Raw genomic sequence first — 18,509 nt, forward strand, 5'->3', positions numbered from 1 at the left:
CCAGTGAAGGCGATACAGACCCCCTAAGACCATGACAGAGGTGTCATTAAACCTGTTGTAAGTTGATGTACCATCACAATGACTCTGGAAATATGATATTAAGATGGAAAAGTTACATAGTGCTGCTTTAAGAGAGATGAAACTCTTTTGGAAAGAGCTTAATTTATTAATTTATTGTCAAATCATTAAAACAGTGATCACCGTCTTTGACGGGTCGTCTTGGCAAAATACTCATTATTTTTTCAGTTCCCAGTGTAACCCCCCCTCCCCTCTGCCACGGACCCCCAGTATGTAGTTATTTCCAGAGCGGCTCGGTCCCCGCTGTGTGGGTGAGAGCGGGGAGACGCTGCAGGGTCTGCGGGATCTGCAGGGTCTGGACACGAGCAGCCGCACTGAAGCGCCGCAGCAGCTCCGGCTCGGAACCAGTATGGGGGTCCGTGGGGATGGAAGCATCTCCATCCCGGTGAGGGCGGAGAGCGCCGGTACGGCTGGCGGTGCGCTGCGGTGCTGTGCAGGCTCTGTTGCCACGGCTACGCCGTAGCCTACGGCGTAGGGTACGTGGCGACGCGCACCATTCTGCGTTGGTGTAACGCGGAACCATAAATCAGTCTTCAGTGTGTGCTCTGTGTGCTGTTCTGAACACTTCTGTGTTGTGCTCATTTTGCTGGGACGTCGGGTCCCTCCGCCGAGACACAAATTTTGCGGTATGCGTTCATTGTTGTGTCTAAAAAATGATGCGCAGTGCCGACCCAATCAGTAACGGTACAGATATTCTGTGATATTTTTTTATATTTATAAAAAAATTAAATTATAAAAAAGGACATAACTTTGATTGGGTGGGCAGGACGCACGTTTGGGTGGGCACAGCCCACCCCTGCCCCCCCCTAAAACCGGGCTCGCTTACAGGTGAATGAGACATGGGGTAGTTTTGTTGAAAATGTGCTGTCCAAAATGTCCTGGAAAACTGGACTTCTGCAAATGCGCATTCCCCAAAGTTTGTGAGGGCGTGGCTTTGGACGTAGCGCTGATGGGAGGGGGAGGAGGGGCGGGGCTTAGAAGAGGTGCCACTTTCAAATCTTGCTAGCTCTCCAAAATCAAAGATTATACCTTTTAAACAGAGAGTTTAATTTATAAACACATAACTTTAGCATTAATCACCAGCCATGGGCATACAATTACTGGATAGTTTTGTAGATAAGGCATGGTTGGTACAAACCTGTACTGTTTCCTGGTGTCGTATCTCCCTGCGTTAGTCTCTCGAATCTTAGTGGCCAGTACTCGCACAATATTCACAAACAAAATAAAGTTGAGCTGAAAGAGAAAAAGAAAAGTGCATGTAGAACTCATCATGTTGTGCTCATTAAGTGTGGTTGAGCATAAAAGAGGAGAAGAAAAAATAGAATCTCTGTAAATGTGACTGTCCTAGAAAAAGACTAAAAGCATTTAAACATTTTTGGTTTCACAAGACCCTCAGTGACTTAAAAGATCAGAAGTGAGCTTTGTGCTTTCTGCAGACATAAGGGTCATGCTTTCATTTACATGATACAAAAGACTTGGTTAACCAGAAATAAGCTTCTGGTTACACATAATTAGAACAGCAGAAATCTACTTCACATTCCGACATGAAATAGTGATTTTTGGTTTGATGCTTTTTACCTAAAAAGAAATCTAGGGGTAACTTGGACTCAGTTCTGAAATTTAAAAGCCACATTAAATCAATAGAATCAGCAGCTTTTAACCATTTAAAAACATTGCCAGAATCAAAGGAATAGTGTCTCAACCAAATTTATAAAACCTAATCCATGTGTTTGTCTCCAGCAGGTTAGAGTACTGTAACATCCTGCTCACTGGGCTTTAAACGAGCTGTAAGAAAGACAGCTGCAGTACATCCAGAAAGCTGCTGCTCGAGTCCTGACTAGAACCAGGAAATACGACCATATTAGTCCAATTCTCAGGTCTCTTCACTGGCTTCCTGTACAAATCTCTTGATGGCTTAGCACCAAAGTACATCTCTGACATGCTGGAGCCACATGAAACAACTGGGACTCAGAACCTCCGGGACTGGTCTCCTGCTGGTGCCCAGAGCCAGGACTAAACAAGGTGAAGCTACGTTTTCAGTTTTATCTTTCTAAAATCTGGAACAGTCTTCCAGAAGTTGTAAGACAGGCCTCAACTCTGACAATGTTCAAATCCAGGCTGAAAACAGTTCTATTTAGCTGTGAAGATGACATCTTAAAGGATTTTATCTGCACTCTTTGTTTTTAATTTAATTATTTAATTATTATTCTTGTGTTTTATAGAATTATTTAATTTGCCTTCTTGTGGTTTTATGTAGCTGTAATGCATTTTGCATTGCCTTGTGTATGAATTGTGCTCTACAAATAAACTTGCCTTAATAAATTGGATCTGGCAGAGTGGTTAACAGATGATTGGTGAGTCCGGATGCTGGACAATTCCCCGGAGGCAATTTTTCCAATTAGCAACCAATAACCATATTCTGCATAGTATGGAAGCTGCTGACTAGACATGTTAGTGGCCAATATTAACATATCCATGGCTCAATACAGGAGCAAACCCCAGAAGAAAGCTTCTCAAAATGCATGAAAGGTTGTAACTGCAGAAGGCCATGGACAAGAGAGCGTCAAAGGCTGAACTGCTAGGGGGATGCCTCTGGCAACTAGGGTCCATCTTTCATGTTTTTTATATTTAATTAACACATCATTTAAAGAACCGTATGCAAAATGTAAAAGCTAAGAGCTAAATAAGAGCCATTTAATAATTATAAGATTCATAATCCGTGAGGTCAACTAATCATTTCAATAGTGGATGACTAATCTGGAGCTGGATGGATCGCAGCATGTGAAAATCCAATTTCTACTTCATACCTGAAGCCAGAAAACAGAAGCCTGAAACCCAGAAAACCACTTTATCTCATCCAATTCATCCGCCCCACGGAAAAATTATTCCTGAAAGACGCAAAACTTTTTCCCAGGTTTGATCCAGTTTTAGAAGAACCTGTCAGGCACACCATTGCTGGCAAGAATCATGCCACCCCTGGTAAACTATTCAGAATCAGCCCAATCTATGCTGAAATGGAAAATAAATAAATAAATAAATAAATAAATAAATAAATAAATACATAAATAAATACATAAATAAATAAATAAATACTTACCATTACGGAGACTAAAATAAAACAAGATATGTTCAGTCATTTTAACTGGATCAGAGACAACAGCCACAATGAACAAATGTCACAAAAGAAAATACAGTTTTTTGGTTTTCTAATTGCCCCTGACTTTACTGGCTTTTGTTTGGATGCAGTATTTACAAACTAATTGGAGAGCTGAGTGTCAGTCTCCAAGACTGCAGAGGTCAGTCTTATTATAATGGCACAGACATGACAGGGAAAAATTAAGGAGGACAAGGAAGGCTGATTGAAAAAAAGAATAAACAAATGTGCACTTTATTTTCCATTTGCTACATGCACTCTAAAGGTTGTATAAGTGGCAAAGCAGCCAATATTTGTTGAGGAAGTGCTGTAAGAGAGTAGGGTTGGAGATAAAGCGGATGGTACCACTGTAAGAATTGAGGTCCAGTCTAGAGGGCTGCATTGGAATTGGGTCCCGCCGGGTCCCGCGGGACCCAACGCAAATCTTGCGGGATCGGGCGGTTTGAATTTTGCTGCGGGCGGGAGCGGGCGGTCAAAAAAAAACACTGGGATGTAGTCTGGCGACCAGATGGAAATCAATAACATGGAAAAGAACCTCAAACAAGGTCTTTACTAAACAAAGACAAAGCAAGGCCAGTCAGATATTTGGAGAAACTGTGTTTAGTGTCTGTGGGCGCATGTTGGAAGAGAGACGCACAGGATTGGGACCGCAGCTGGTCAGCTGCGTTCTCTCCCTCCACAGCAATGTAATGGCTAAAGGCCGAAATATGGTTCTGCGTCAAAACGGCGCCGTGCCTATGGCGTGTGGTTTTCGTCCACGCAGACCACACGCCGTCACCTGCGCCGTCACTGACGTGCACCTCCCGAAAATTGTAACTACGCGTCGAGCGACGCAGACCACACGCAGACCGAGAGGGCTGTGATTCGTTCGCTTGGTAGCAACGCATTTCCGGTTTCCGGTTTGAAGCAGTCGTGAACTTTCAGGGCTCTTTTCTTCGTTTATGTGTGATTTTTTAGTTGTCCTTATCTCTTTGATTTACTGTGACCGGAAAAAGTTGGATAAACCATTCAGAAAAAGATCGCTAACTAGCGGCCGCGGGGGGTACTGCACCGCGATAAAATGGAGTGACGGAGAAGTCCGAAGGGTTCGCGACGCCGTCACGGCTGCGGCGTGTGCTCTGCGTTGGTTTGACGCAGAACCTTAATTCAGCCTTCAGCGATTCATTTGTTAAATTACAGTAATTCGTTTCATTCATTAACATTTTTTCTTTTATGTTATTTATTAGTGTTACTTGAGCCACTCACAACCTACTCTCGTTGCTGTAACCACAATCACATAATTGATGTGTGCGCAAAAGTGTTTTGCGGGAGCGGGCGAGAGCGGATATAAACACTGCGGGAGCGGGCGGGAGCGGGCGGGAGCGGAACACACACGTTGCGGGTGCGGGCGGTAATGGTCAGAAATGCAGCGGGAGCGGGCGGGAGCGGGATGAAGAAAACAGTCCCGCCAGGGCTCTAGTCCAGTCCTTTGCATAAGAAACCGGATCATGCAGATTCAAGTACTGGTCAGGAGGAGAACACTTCCATCACAGGATGTAAAGACTCAGCCTGCCATCTTTTTACTCATACTATTGCTTTCCCCAATAAATCCCTATCGAATATGCAAGTCTTTGGTCTGTGGGAGGTAACTGGAGACCCAGGAGAAAATCCAAATAGCTACTTGGGAGAAGATATTAACTTCATAAAAAAGTAGATTCCATCATATTAGCCCGATCACATAAATGTTAGCTCCAATTAGTATTTAGTGGGGATTTTTCCACTTGCTGCTTAATGGAAACATAATTACCCATAAGTGCATGGAAGACTGAAGTCAGAAGAGGATTTTGAACCACTGTGGTCATTGACCCAGAGCTTTTTTTTAAGACTGGTCCTCATAGCAAGACAGCACAAGAGCAAGAGTCTTTTCATCATCAATTCGTTCCTTAATTTCCCTTCTCCAGCAGGCTCCATTGCTAAAAAATTCCACAGCCCCAGGAATTACTTCTTAAATTTATATAGTCCCTGAATTTTCATTATGTGCATTCTGAACAAATGTTGGCACCTTGAAGCTGATTTAATTCTGAATAACATTGATAGATGCATAAATGAGTCAATCTTCCTGCCAACACTGAATTCTTATTGTAAGAATGAAATACAATTGCATGTATGCCTGGATTAAGTTGAATATTTAAACTTGCTTATACACCACTGTTTGGAGTCTGTGTATAGTCCACATACATTTGAGAGAAGGAAGTTGAAAACAGAGTGCCTTGTAAACACAAGCCATATGGCCCGTAGAATGAAGGGATTGACTTCACACTCATGTGGCATCTGCCTGAGGGCAGAAGTATGAAAAGGGTGTGTTGGGGCTGTGCGGTGTCCCTGACTATGTGTGTGTGCCCTTCTCACGAGCTTGGCATGATAGATATCCAGGAGTGAAGCCATTCCTGTGATGCGCTGTGCTGTTTTAATCCCACATTGCAGGGTGTTCCTTTCTTAAGCAGGCCAGCTGCTCCACTGTAATTGGAAGTGGTGGGGACACTCTTACTGTTGTAGAAGTTACTAAGAATTGTTGGTGACACATACAATGTCTTCAGCCTTTACAGAAAGTATGCTTTTAAATCTTCTTAATGTTTTTTTTTGTGTGCTATGTTTCCAGGTAAAGTCCTTACTGAAAAAGCTGTCAATGAATTTAGTTTGTACCTTTTAACCTCCATCTCACACCTGTAGAAGTGTTTGTATTTGCGCCTTACTTCTTGAGTCAATTATCAGTGCTGTGTTTAGTTTTTTTCATTATTTAATGCAAAACTCAACATCAAGTTACTACATCTACCACTTCCTTCTTGAAATCCACGTCAGTAACATAAATGATCATCCAGAAATCTCTAATGTCATCTGTAAATTTAATTATCCTGGTGTTGTTCTGAGAGGCAGCGTAGTCATTTGTAGGGAGTGCCTTGATTGAATGAGGTTTTGGACTTGAAACAGGTCAGCTGCCATCTTTACCGCACATTTCAGTTTTCTAACATTATTAAAACTTTTGATGATTTCCTACAAAGATTTGAACTTCATTGATTCTGAGACATTACTGATTCTTAGATGCAACACTAATAAATGACATATTAGATAAGATTAGATTATCAATTGTCTTTTTTGATAGAAATTTGCAGCTTCATATTCACATGTGCCACTAATCATCTAATGACATTGCCAGACTTGTACATACATATTCAGTCAAAATAAAAGAGTTGACAAGATAACCAGCACTAACAAGTAAGGAACTGCATAACACATGCAGCTGAATACTGTAAACCAGCCAGTTTCTGTGCTGGTAAAGATGAACACACTTGATTAGCAGTACTTGGCTGGTGCTTTCCCCTTTTAATTCCTATGAAGCTAAAGAACATACTTGTGTGTTAAGTGCATTTTTCATACTCTGCTTCTACATTTTGGCTGAGGGTGGACAATTAATCACACAGTTTCAGATATCATGTGTTATCCATGACAAGAGCATTATGTTTGCCACATTTTAAGACTTTGGACGTGTGTACATCCTGTATTTTGGTTTAATTGTGCTCTAGTTATTTTTGTCGTAGATGCCAAAGCCCGTCTGAATTAATTAGTGTGCACTGTCATGGCCTCTGAGTGCCCAGCTGTTTAATGCTATACTGCCCCCTGTGGAAATAAGGTTAAATGCAGTCTTAACTCCTATTTAGTTAAGTTTCACTTCCTGTTTGAGAGGAGAGCACATGGCTGGTGCTGGAGACCATTTTCTCTGTCTGTGGGAAGGCTTTATTTTGGTTTTGAAGCCGCAGAAGACCATATCTGTAAGTTTTTATGTATCATAAGTTCGTAAATGAAGATTGTGTGTTACAATCATTCCATTAGCACTTTAAAGGGGACCTATTATGAAAAACACGTTTTTTCTTGCTTTAACATATATAAAGTGGTCTCCCCTCAGCCTGCCAACACACAGAAGAAAAGCAACCAAATTCTGCAGTGTCTGTTCACCCCGCCCGGATGAATCTGCCAGTGTCATGTGACTTCTACGAGCCGTTCAGAATCTGTGATTTCCATAGGTCGGCCTCCGCTGCATGAAACGACGCCCACAACTAACTCCGTCGGCCGGAGCGTCCGCCATTGTTTGGAAGCGGTGGCTGTTTGAACAACGAGGGACAGTAAAAAGTCCAGTACCAACAGTATGGACCCGACAACTGCACACGAGGCAGCGGTAAGTGACGTTAATTTTTTATGTTATTTATATTTGTTTACAAGTATGATCTTTGCATGGGCTAAGTATTTAGCTTAGCTCTATTAGTACTGTAATACATTTTTTTCTGTTTATGGTTTCAGATCTTCCAAGCAATGCACCTGAAGCTGTTCAACGACACCTTCAGAAGACACACGGTCCTTCCTAAAGTTGCCATTTGTGAAAATTCAGTGTTGTGATTTCTTTACAGTTAACATGATTCATTTGTCTAAGTAAATAACTGTGGTGTACCTGTTTAGAATTCAAGTAAATCTTCCTGTGTGAAGATGCAGGTGACCCGGTCAGGTAACTAAAGGCTGATTTATGGTTCCGCGTTACACCAACGCAGAGCCTACGGCGTAGAGTACGCGTCAATTTAACGCAGAACCGTAATTCAGGCTTAAGATCCGTTTACAACGTGTCATAACTGCATGCGAGCACCTGACTATCCCGTCAAGCTGCGTGACATCGGACGCTCTCGTCCACACTGAAACCGTTAAACTCGCGGACAGCTAGGACAGTCCAATACAAAAAAAATAAAGCAATGGAATTTATTTTGTCGCAGAAGCTTCTCTCATGGGAGACGCTTTGTGTACGCAGCCGGCTGCTCTGGCCAGAGCAGGGGTTTGTTCCCTCCCCTCCTACACGTCATTCAAGCAGCCAATCACCGCAGAGCCTCATTATCATTGCCCCGCCTCCCCTTAGAATGAAGCACAGAAAAGAGGTTAGAAGCGGTAAAACTAGAGACATGGCCCACAGGCTGAATTTCTGTTTTATGTAGAAAAAACAAGCTTTAGATTGTTTTTAAGACATTCAAGGCCTGTTTAAAATATACATTAAATGCCATAATAGGTCCCCTTTAATGACTTTTAATCAAATTTAATTGCCTTTTGAATGGAAAGTGTGATATGGAATTGGCTTTGATGATTTTAAAGGACTGGTGAATCAGAATGATTTCAAAAAATGTACAACAGCATTACAACATTTGCAATACAAATTTGCAATACAAATATGGATTACAAAGGAAAAATATAGTCTACAACAACACTTCCTATAGGAAGAGACCTGACTGCTGTATTCTCTCTTCCTGTACCTGGCGCGGAGGACAGCTCCCGGGCCAATAACTGCACAAAGGACCAAGCTGCTACCTAGGCTCAGGGCGACAGATCTCGTCACTCTTTCATTGACAAGAAATTCAGCTTTACAGATTATGTAACACCAGCAGAGCTTTGCTTTGGTCAACTCAATGTTTTAAATGTAATATACAAATACATTTTGACTTGACTTATGTTGGTCCACAGTCCTGTGTTGAACATGAAAAGACTTGATTTCAATTCTGAGGCCTTGTTTTGAGGCCAGCCTTGATTTCGTACAGCCGACTGCATGGTTCGAAACAAAGGAACCTCCATAATGACTCAAAGCCCCGGCAGGCTTTGCGTTTACAGCCCTTCGGTGATAAGGAATAGCACCCTCATTGGGCATAGACCCCAAAACCCAGGAGGGGCCGTTGTCGATTTATGGCAGCCCGGGTCCGGCTATAAAGAGCAGGCTCCTCCCTTTCTCTCTCTCTCTTTTCCTCCTCTCTTGCTCCTAAGATCTCTTATACCTCAGACCTCTCCACGGTCCCATAGAGCAGTGTCTCCCAACCTGGGGTCCGGGGCCCCCCCTGGGGGGGCGCCAGAGATCTCTGGGGGGGGCGCAAAACTTTGTCTGCTTTGAAGATATGCAGTTGTAAAAATTATACTTGCACATGACTTAAAAAATCATAACACACCTAATGGAATACTGTAATCAAAGACTGTATAAACCCACTTAGAAATATATTTTGGTCATTTTAAAACACTAAGTTATTTAGCAGAATAAAAACTTGGTGACTTGGTGACACAAAATGAAGGTGAGAAAAACAAAGTCATATGTAAACAGGGTAAACCAAAGAGAACAACCTGATCTCACAAAAATCCGTGAAATGCCTACGACCTCTTACCACTATTTTCCGTGGTACCAACACGGAAAGTGGTATAATTCCGTGTGTGCACCATGGATATTGTACCATGCAAAGTCAATGGGATCCGTGGTCGTGATATATACACAGATTATGACATTATTATTATTTATATATTATTCTTTGTTATAGTGGCTAAATTATGTGTTTTTGTCGTGCAAGGTACTGTTTTTTACTGTCAGTTTGTAAAAGCATGTTTTTAACGCTGTTTTAGCAGTGTTTTATTGAGGTTTTAATGGGAGCACCACGGATATAGTACTATGCAAGTCAATGGGTTCCGTGGTCGTGATATATACTATGAAGAACTATTAGCTGTGGGTCTGCCTTCGCCATTATCGTGCCTGAAAAAGGGTCTGGTTGCCTTGAAATGGCAACCATAGTCTGCAGTGCTGCAACGACTGACCCACAAACGTTGGTCTCTGTGTGGGAAACATCAGAAGAGCTTGGTTTTCTGGTAGTAAGAAGTTATTTTAGTGTCTTAGGTTTTACTTTCTTCTTTTACTTTTCTTCTCTCATCCTCTCCTACTAACCCCAACAAACACACTATTTATGCCTATGTTTGTACACTATATACATAAACCTTTGCTTGAGATACAAAGAGGCATTCGAGAAGAGATCCTTCAAAAGTAGGAGGGTAATTATTATAGTGGATGCACATCCAAAAAAAAACTCTGTATTTGACTTCAGCCAACAATAGAAGGTTGACATTTCTTAGAAACCTCTGAAGTATTAACAGCCAAACATCAAACATCATATTTCACATTCTTACCCCAATTGCTGTCAAGATGGGCACCTGGTAGATCCACTTAATGTTACCGGCACTTAACTCCCAGCACCTGCAGGACACACAATTACAGAATAAAATTTTATTCAAAAGTAAAACTCTTTTTATTCCATGCAAGTATTTAATTTTATTGTTCAAACTGTGCATTTTATGACATAATTTACCATTTATTTTCAGTGATGCAGATACAACCGAAAAACCTTTTCTTCTCTTAACAACAGAAGGAAAGATGTTATTTTCATCAAATGCTGCTCATCTACCCATCCATTTGATGATTGTTCCTTGAACAGCTCAGTTTGAACTTCAGTTTTAATAGCACATGTCTTTAAAGCTTCTAGCTGTTGCTATGCTTACTTAATTGACAAGTGTGTCACAAAATAAAGTGCATACAATATACCTAAGCAGACTTTACCGACAACTCAAATGTCACTACAGAACTGATTTTCTTTTTTTACTTTATGCAGCTCTTATCATGCTTATTTTCCATTCGACTGGTTGACAAATTTCAGAGATTTAAAAAACCTTTTGAAATGCTGGTGTCTTTTATCCTTTTAAAGTGACAGATGAGATTTAAATAATGGAACCATGCTGCTGTTACTCTGTCTTACCTTGCATCTGCCAGTGATGCTCTCACAATCGCCCAGACAGCCACAAAAACAGCTGGAACACCTGCAGTTGTACAAAATGAAAAACGTTGTCTGTGTGATGTCACAGACGTTGGTTGGCTCTGGAACCCAGCTCCTTGAAAGGGGCTGGACCCTCCACTACTCTGGAGTTGCCCAGGGTGAGAGGCGGCGGGCTGGTGTGGGCTTGTTTATAGCCCCTCAGCTCAGTCGCAATCTGTTGGAGTTCACCCCGGTGAATGACAGGGCCTGTGCCTTCGGGTCGGGAAAAGTCTCTCACCTACGGGCCAGACAGCAGTGTCGAGTACCCGGCCTTCTTGGGGTCCCTGGGAGGAGTACTTGATAGTGCTCCAACTGGGGACTCCATTGCTCAAAGCTCACGTGGGCAATGACAGTGATACCTGGAGAGGTGTGATTGGGAGGAACGGTCTCCCCGATCTGAACCCGAGTGGTGCTTTGTTGTTGGACTTCTGTGCGAGTCACAGTTTGTCCATAACAAACACCATGTTCAAGCATAAGGGTGTCCATCAGTGCACGTGGCACCAGGACACCCTAGGCCGGAGGTCAATGATCGACTTTGTTGTTGTTTCATCTGACCTTCGGCCGCATGTATTGGACACTCGTGTCTGGCTGAGCCCTCTCTCAGGGGCGTCTTCAACTCTCATCTCCGAGATAACTTTTCTCAGATCCCAGGGGAGGCGGGGGACATTGAGTCCGAGTGGACCATGTTCTTTGCCTCCATTCAAAGTTCAAAGTTGTGGACGCAGGGTCTCTGGTGCCTGTCGTGATGGCAATCCTAGAACCCGGTGGTGGATACCGGAAGTAAAGGATGCCGTCAGACTTAAGAAGGAGTCCTACTGGGCTATGTTAGCCTGTGGGACTCCTGACGCAGTAGATGGGTAACGATTCATAAAAGGGTCCCACTCTTGAGCTGCTCACTGAAGTTCATTGGCCATTCTCAGCATTGTTGCTAAGCGACCAACGTTATTGACACACAGGAAGTGAAGAAGTGGGGAAACTGTTTAGCCAATTAGAATGCACAACGCAAATCCGTGAAGCAGCGAGACCGTGAAAGGTGAACCGCGTTATAGCAAGAGGTTACTGTATCATAAAACATTTGGAAAGAGTATTGTTTACCAATGTGTTACATACTATATATTTGTGCTGCAAGAACACACAACATAAGTGGGAGTTTGTTTCCACATCTGCCATCATGTGTGTTTCTGTTTTTTTTTCCTATCCATTTGTTTTAGTCAATTTGTTTCTTTCAAAACACTACTTGTCAGAGTTTTCCTTTGAGACGGTGTAGATGCCACCAGCACTTCACATACTTTGCAACATCTATTACAGTAAATAACTGGGTACAGGAGAGTTGTTTGCATACATGAGCAGCTAATTGAGCTTGCAAATGCCACAAATATACCCAGCCTGAGACCCCAAATCCTAGATGAAATGAAGAGGAAAAAAGATTGCACCACGGGAGAAAAACAGAGATAAGGGCAGAGGACTTTTAAATAATTTCTTCTTTCAACTACCCCAGAGATCACTGACAAATGCTTAGACCATAGACAAGAACGGGGAATACCAGGGAGTATTGCGTTTCACTAAATTGTGGTTTCAGTGGTGTTTTTGCAGCTCCAAAACCTCTTTACCAGCCTTTCAACAAAAACACAAGCAATCTCTCTAGAGCCTTCAACAATGAATCTTTCTACTACAACTTCAACAGCATGTTAACTGTTTAGCCATAGTAAATAAACCGATTCATTTTCACACTCTAGACATTGTGACAGTGTAGACATTGTTCGATTTGTGATTCTCTGATAAGACTTGACACAAAGTAGAGCCATTATCCATCCTTGCTGGAAAAGAGTTAACCTTTTCTGGATATTTCTTTTTTACCATATCCTGACATTCTCAGCTGTCATCCAGATCTTCCATAACAATGCTATTACATATTCTTTAAACTGCTGGCTCTGTACGTATCCCAACTTTTTTTGTAAGGATAGATTCTATTTTATGTTCATTCACTAATTTTGTTATCCTACATTTCTGCTTCTTAAGAACTCCTGTATTTGGGTCCTTCAACACACTGACATTTTGAGTATTCATAAGGTTGAATTTAGGTCTATTTCCTGTCATTCCTGAGTGCATATAAATGTAAGCTAGGGTGAAAGAAACATCTTTTTAAATTGAGGCTTCAGCGATAATGCATCATGTCATTAGTAAAGATACAAAAGACATGCACTTGTATTACTTACCCCATCCAATGAGTATGAAGCACCAGAGGTATATAGAATCTGACCGGAAGGCCATAAAGATGAGACTGTGCAGGTAAAGGCCCTCCACCAGGATCCAGTAGTAGTTGGTGGCCAGAAAATAGATGAAGAGAAGTACTGTCACCTTGCAGCCAATCTGAGAACAGATCAATAAAACATATTACACCCTTTTAAGTGGTATTAAACAGCTTATCTCTTCATCTTATGATCTAAGATGATCTCCATTACTTGTCACCATAGGAAGACAATAATGTTCAGCAGCAACATATTGACATTGATGCTTGATGTCTTGCAACATGTTAGGTAACATATGCTTCAGTACACGGTCACTTGGACTGATCTTTCTCATTTCCACTCATAAGGAAAGAAGAAGGGCAGCTCAACCGGACCACTGTTAAGCTAAGGTACAACTGGTCATGGTGGTGGATTATTATAATTAATAGCACGACAAAACATACTATCATTAAAATATATATGACTGTGCACAATTAGGTTTGTTCACAGCACAGAACTCTATTGAAGACAATGGCCGGGTTTCCCAGATCAGTTAAGTAGTTCTTAACAGCGAAAGACTTCTTTCAAACCTTCTTAAGGAGCCTGTGAAAGAAAATCGCGTTTCCCAGAGTTGCTCTTAGCTTAAGTATCTCTTTCATTAAGAAGGAAATGAAAGATGCTGCTGACCCAGTCTTTACAACCATCTTAGTGAACAAAGACTCACAGATCCAGCCGCGTCAGGCAAATCAATATCACACCAAGCAATGAGATATTAAAACAATGCACCCCGCACAAATTTTGATCTATTTTATACTTTAGATTTATATTGTTTAGCATTTATTGGTGACAGCAAAGGAAAAATAAAAATAAAAATAAGGAATAACAAGTGTGTTCCTGTATATGCTTTATGCTTTACGCACAAATAAAACGATCATCATGAATATCATTTATTTGATAATTTGGCTGCTATACAGCATGTTCTCGCTGCAAATCAACCGCGTCGCCGTGCGCGAAGCAGAACTGTTTTTATGAACGCATTCGTGCGTCAGCACTTCAGTCCCCTGGACGTGTGTCGGACCGGGCTGTCAGGCAGCCGTGACACCGATCCTCCTGCGCCGCGCCCGAGCGCATCTATGTGATGACAGGGAAGCAGCAGCTGAAAGAACGGGATCCTTTGATGAATCGTTCATTACAGTCTCAAATATAATCAATGGTGTCGGTTTATATTAAAGAATCTTTTTGCCCAGAAGAGAAAAGAGCGAAGACAACGACCCATAACTATTTTCTTCTCTTGAAAAAACCCACCTGCCGACTCGCGCGAGAAGGGTATGGCTGCAGACCCGGAGGCAGCAGATCTGAGCAGCAGATCTGAACCGCAGTTCTAGACGTCACAGAGCCCCCTACTGGATTACTTTATAACTGCAACTAAATCAACAGTTCAGATCGAGACTTCTCGTTTTTTTCCGGCAGCGTTATGGGCTCAAATTAATGCCATAAGTATTATGTATCTGTAAATAAACTTTGTACTTGTAGAAATATTTTGTGCGTGTGCAAAAAATATTTGTACTTGCAAAAAATATTTGTACTTGTAAAAATATTTTGTGCATGTGCAAAAAGTATTTGTACTTGCAAAAAATATTTGTACTTGTAAAAATATTTTGTGCATGTGCAAAAAGTATTTGTACTTGCAAAACATATTTGTACTTCTAGATACAAAGCTACACATTTTTTACAAAGCTACAAACTTTTTTTACAAAGCTACAAACTTTTTTTCAAAAGCTACAAACTTTTTTTTACAACTACGAGTTATGGCACTGTTTTGACGTGCCAAAACTAACAGCCAATCAGCGATCTTTGGCACGGGTTTCAAAGGGTTTCTGGAGAGCCAATCAGATCATTGCATCGCCTACTGACGTCGCCGCCATATTGGATGTGGCAAGACTAGGCTGCAAAGTAATACAAGTAAATGGACTTATTTTCATAAAGCATCTTTCTACAAATAAATTTACGTTTTACGTCTCATTTATTCCTTCACACGCGCACTAGTATACTTGGGAAACAGTTAGGCACCAAATATAATATATTTAATTTTCTCAGACGGCAAAAATAAGAACTTTATTGATCCCACATAGGAGTAATTCATGTTCTATCAGCTATAGAGAACAAGGTAGTGCCGAAAAACAATATATACCCCCCCCCTAACAAAAATAGAGACATATTTTTTTATCAACAAAACGAATAAAAAAAAAATCAAATAACAAAATAACATATTTGAACCATTTTTCAGACAATAAAATAACAATAACATAAAATGTAATGTAATGTGTAAAGATGTAAAATATGCTTTGTTAATGAGAGAATATGATTCTGTATTTTTCTTATTTTTGTGAGGGGGGATATATATTGTTTTTTGGCACTACCTTGTTCTCTATAGCTGATAGAACATGAATTACTCCTACTTACCATTTCAGTATATCAAAGTGTTTTTATTTCTAATTGTTTACCCCAAGTTATATTGTTAAATAAATGTTATATTGTTCTGTTTGGGAATTTTGGACTTAATACTACCATACTTACCATTTCAGTATATCAAAGTGTTTTTATTTCTTTATTTCTTTTTTTAACAATTACTACAACAAAAGTGAGGACTTGACACCCAAATACACTATGTTGTAGTGGGTTTGATCAATGCTGTTCAAGTTTTGGGGGTAATATATCCCACTAAACGCCACATCTTAGTCCTCTCTGTCAGTGGCAAGACAGTTGTCATCTTTTCTGTCCCAGTCTCTTTTCATATTCACGCAATTGCAACACCTTTATAATTCTGTGCATATAACAGTCCTGCAGAGACATGGTAAAATACCAAGCCTCAATCACGACATTATCTATGATGTTTATGGTTGCTCAGTGTTTAAATATATATTTATTGTCATTAGGCTAAAAACAAGTAAAGACTAATTTTTTTATATTGCCTCATTCATGATTTAAAGAAATAATTTAAAATTTCACCTTAATTTGATAACAGTCTTAACTGCACCTACTGGTGCTGCCTATGATCTAAATCTCTTGCCACAAAAAAAGAGCCTACCAGCAAAGACCTATGCTCTACAAATGACATCTGAAATAGTGCTGAATGAGCTACGAATCCCTGCCGTTTACCCTGGAAGTAAGTTCTTTAATTATAAGCTCCATCCTCATTATCAATTAAATCTTCATATATTGAGCCTCATTATCAATTAAATCTTCATATTTAAGCTCCATGCCTCATTATCAATTAAATCTTCATATATTTATTAAGGTGGAACGCTGATTTAGTTGCAGTGCAGTTCTACTAGTTGCAGTTCTACAGTCATCCAGTAGGGGGCTCTGTGACGTCTAGAACTGCGGTTCAGATCTGCTGCTCAGATCTGCTGCCTCCGGGTCTGCAGCCGTATACTATTGACTCGCGCTGTATACAGCGCGAGTCGGGATGCATCATTCAGAAAAGGAGGAATACGTGCGAGGCGGGGATGATCTCTGCAATCTGAAGCCCTCTATAATTGTAAAAAGAATTTCACTTATCACGGGTTCTTTTTGGAACATAACCCCTGCGAAAAACCAGGGTTTGCTGTAATTCCACGTTGCGATTTGCGAAACTCGCCTTCTCTTGGCTCATGTTTTTGAACGCACACACACGCCCACCCCGTTTACTCCCGGTCTCCGTGTGTGGGGAAAAAAAGCCTCACTGTAGCCAGAAATAACGGAGTAACGCACCGTTTGGATGAAAAAGGGTCATTGAATTATATTTATCATCTTAATTTTTTATTATAACGCACAGGCAGCAGTGAATTAGTGCGTTAGGCAGCAGTGCTGCGTGTGAAAATGCGCTGATAGTGATCGGTGATCGATTTGCCTGGCATCGATTCATTTGGTTTCAGAACCGTACAGCTGCTCCAAAGAGCGTCTGAAAGAGCGAAACTAAAGAACGGTGTTAAGAAGTCATCTGGGAAACACCCGTATCTTAGGGTTCTCTCTTAGTTCAAACCTTCTTTGAACCTCTCTTAAATCCTTAAGAGAGGTTGGATCTGGGAAACCCGGCCAATGCTAGTTGTACATATCTCAAATGACGACAGCTATCCAATGACCATAACCAGCCATCAATCGAAAGAAAAAAAAAAGCCCACAGTTACATTTGTTACATTATATAATTTTACCTCCAAATTCATGCACGTTCACTTGTACAGTTAAACAAAAACAGCCTTTTGAACCATCCTGCATGTTTTATTTCTGTTTCAAAGTAGGACAATTTAACATGGGGGGTAAACGGAGATCGACTTCAAAATCAAGTCATTCTCCACTGACCTCCATTGGTCATTCAAGAAACTTTTGAACTCTCTCCAAAAAACGGATGTTCCCCTTTGGTTTGTCCACAGCCCCTGTGTGTATGTTCAATCCTTTAACACATCTTTCTCCATGTTTCACGGAGGTTGTACCACAAAGTCAGATAAATAGGTTAGGTGTTGTCGAGTCTTATGCCAGGACACCCAGTATTACAAATGTGGTTCCCTTTTAATTTGGCTAAATAATAATGGTTGTTTATGCTGTTATTATATTATTTTGTTATATTCTTCTCTGTTTTTTGGACTTTTCAGAGTGTGGGCTTTTTGTATGAATGAAAGCATAAGCATATTGGTGAATTGGGTGTAGATGACATGCCCCTGCTTCAGGTCCCCTGCTTCAGGCCCAGGGGACATGAAACAGAAAGCCGTGCCTTGGTAATTAAGTTGACAACCACAGTTGTGATCCCACTTATCTCTGATCTCGGCTTTTCTATATCTATAGTTATCTGGGTCACAAGCCAGTGTTTTCATAACATCAGTCCCAAGGCTAGTAAATGAGAATGCATGTCAGCAAGAGCATCTGACATAAAAAAAAAATATATATATATCTCCCCGCTTCCTGGGTTGAATGACCATGATTCATGGTATTCCTCACTTATCTGGTGATGTCTGTCCCTTGTCTCTCTACTGTTCATTTGTCTCTTTTTTATTCAAACATGTGTTCATTATTCTGGATATCTTGCTGAGGCAGTGTTTTTTGATAAAGTCAAAGTTTGCTACTAATGCCTCCCATGCTCCTGCATTTCCTTAAAAACCAACTTTCAAATACTTCCCAGAATCAAACAGTAAGATTTTCAAAGGTTTTTAGTATCCAACTTGTTATTGCAAAGTACAGTTTTAAATGCATTTGACATAATTGTGTTTGCTGCTGTGACAAGGAAGGAGGGATCATAGCACAGAGGACACTAGAAGAAGATATTGGCCTGGTTTCCCAGATCAGTTAAGTAGCTCTTAACAGCGAAAGACTTCTTTCGCAGGCTCCTTAAGAAGG

The 18,509-nt window shown here is 41.0% G+C and overlaps 1 protein-coding gene across 1 annotated transcript in view; it reads right to left on the reverse strand.

Annotated features, from left to right (window-relative positions):
- pth2ra (parathyroid hormone 2 receptor a) overlaps window positions 1-18,509 on the reverse strand; it is a 133,873-nt gene that overhangs the window by 20,634 nt on the left and 94,730 nt on the right. The window contains exons 7-10 of the mRNA XM_061722934.1: window positions 13,128-13,281; window positions 10,855-10,915; window positions 10,232-10,298; window positions 1,217-1,311 (exon numbers count right to left, since the gene is read on the reverse strand). Of these exons, the coding sequence (XP_061578918.1) occupies window positions 1,217-1,311; window positions 10,232-10,298; window positions 10,855-10,915; window positions 13,128-13,281 (377 nt within the window). The remainder of the gene's footprint in view (window positions 1-1,216; window positions 1,312-10,231; window positions 10,299-10,854; window positions 10,916-13,127; window positions 13,282-18,509) is intronic.

The sequence above is a fragment of the Cololabis saira genome, chromosome 6 (assembly GCF_033807715.1).
Source record: "Cololabis saira isolate AMF1-May2022 chromosome 6, fColSai1.1, whole genome shotgun sequence".
Lineage (NCBI taxonomy): Eukaryota > Metazoa > Chordata > Actinopteri > Beloniformes > Belonidae > Cololabis > Cololabis saira.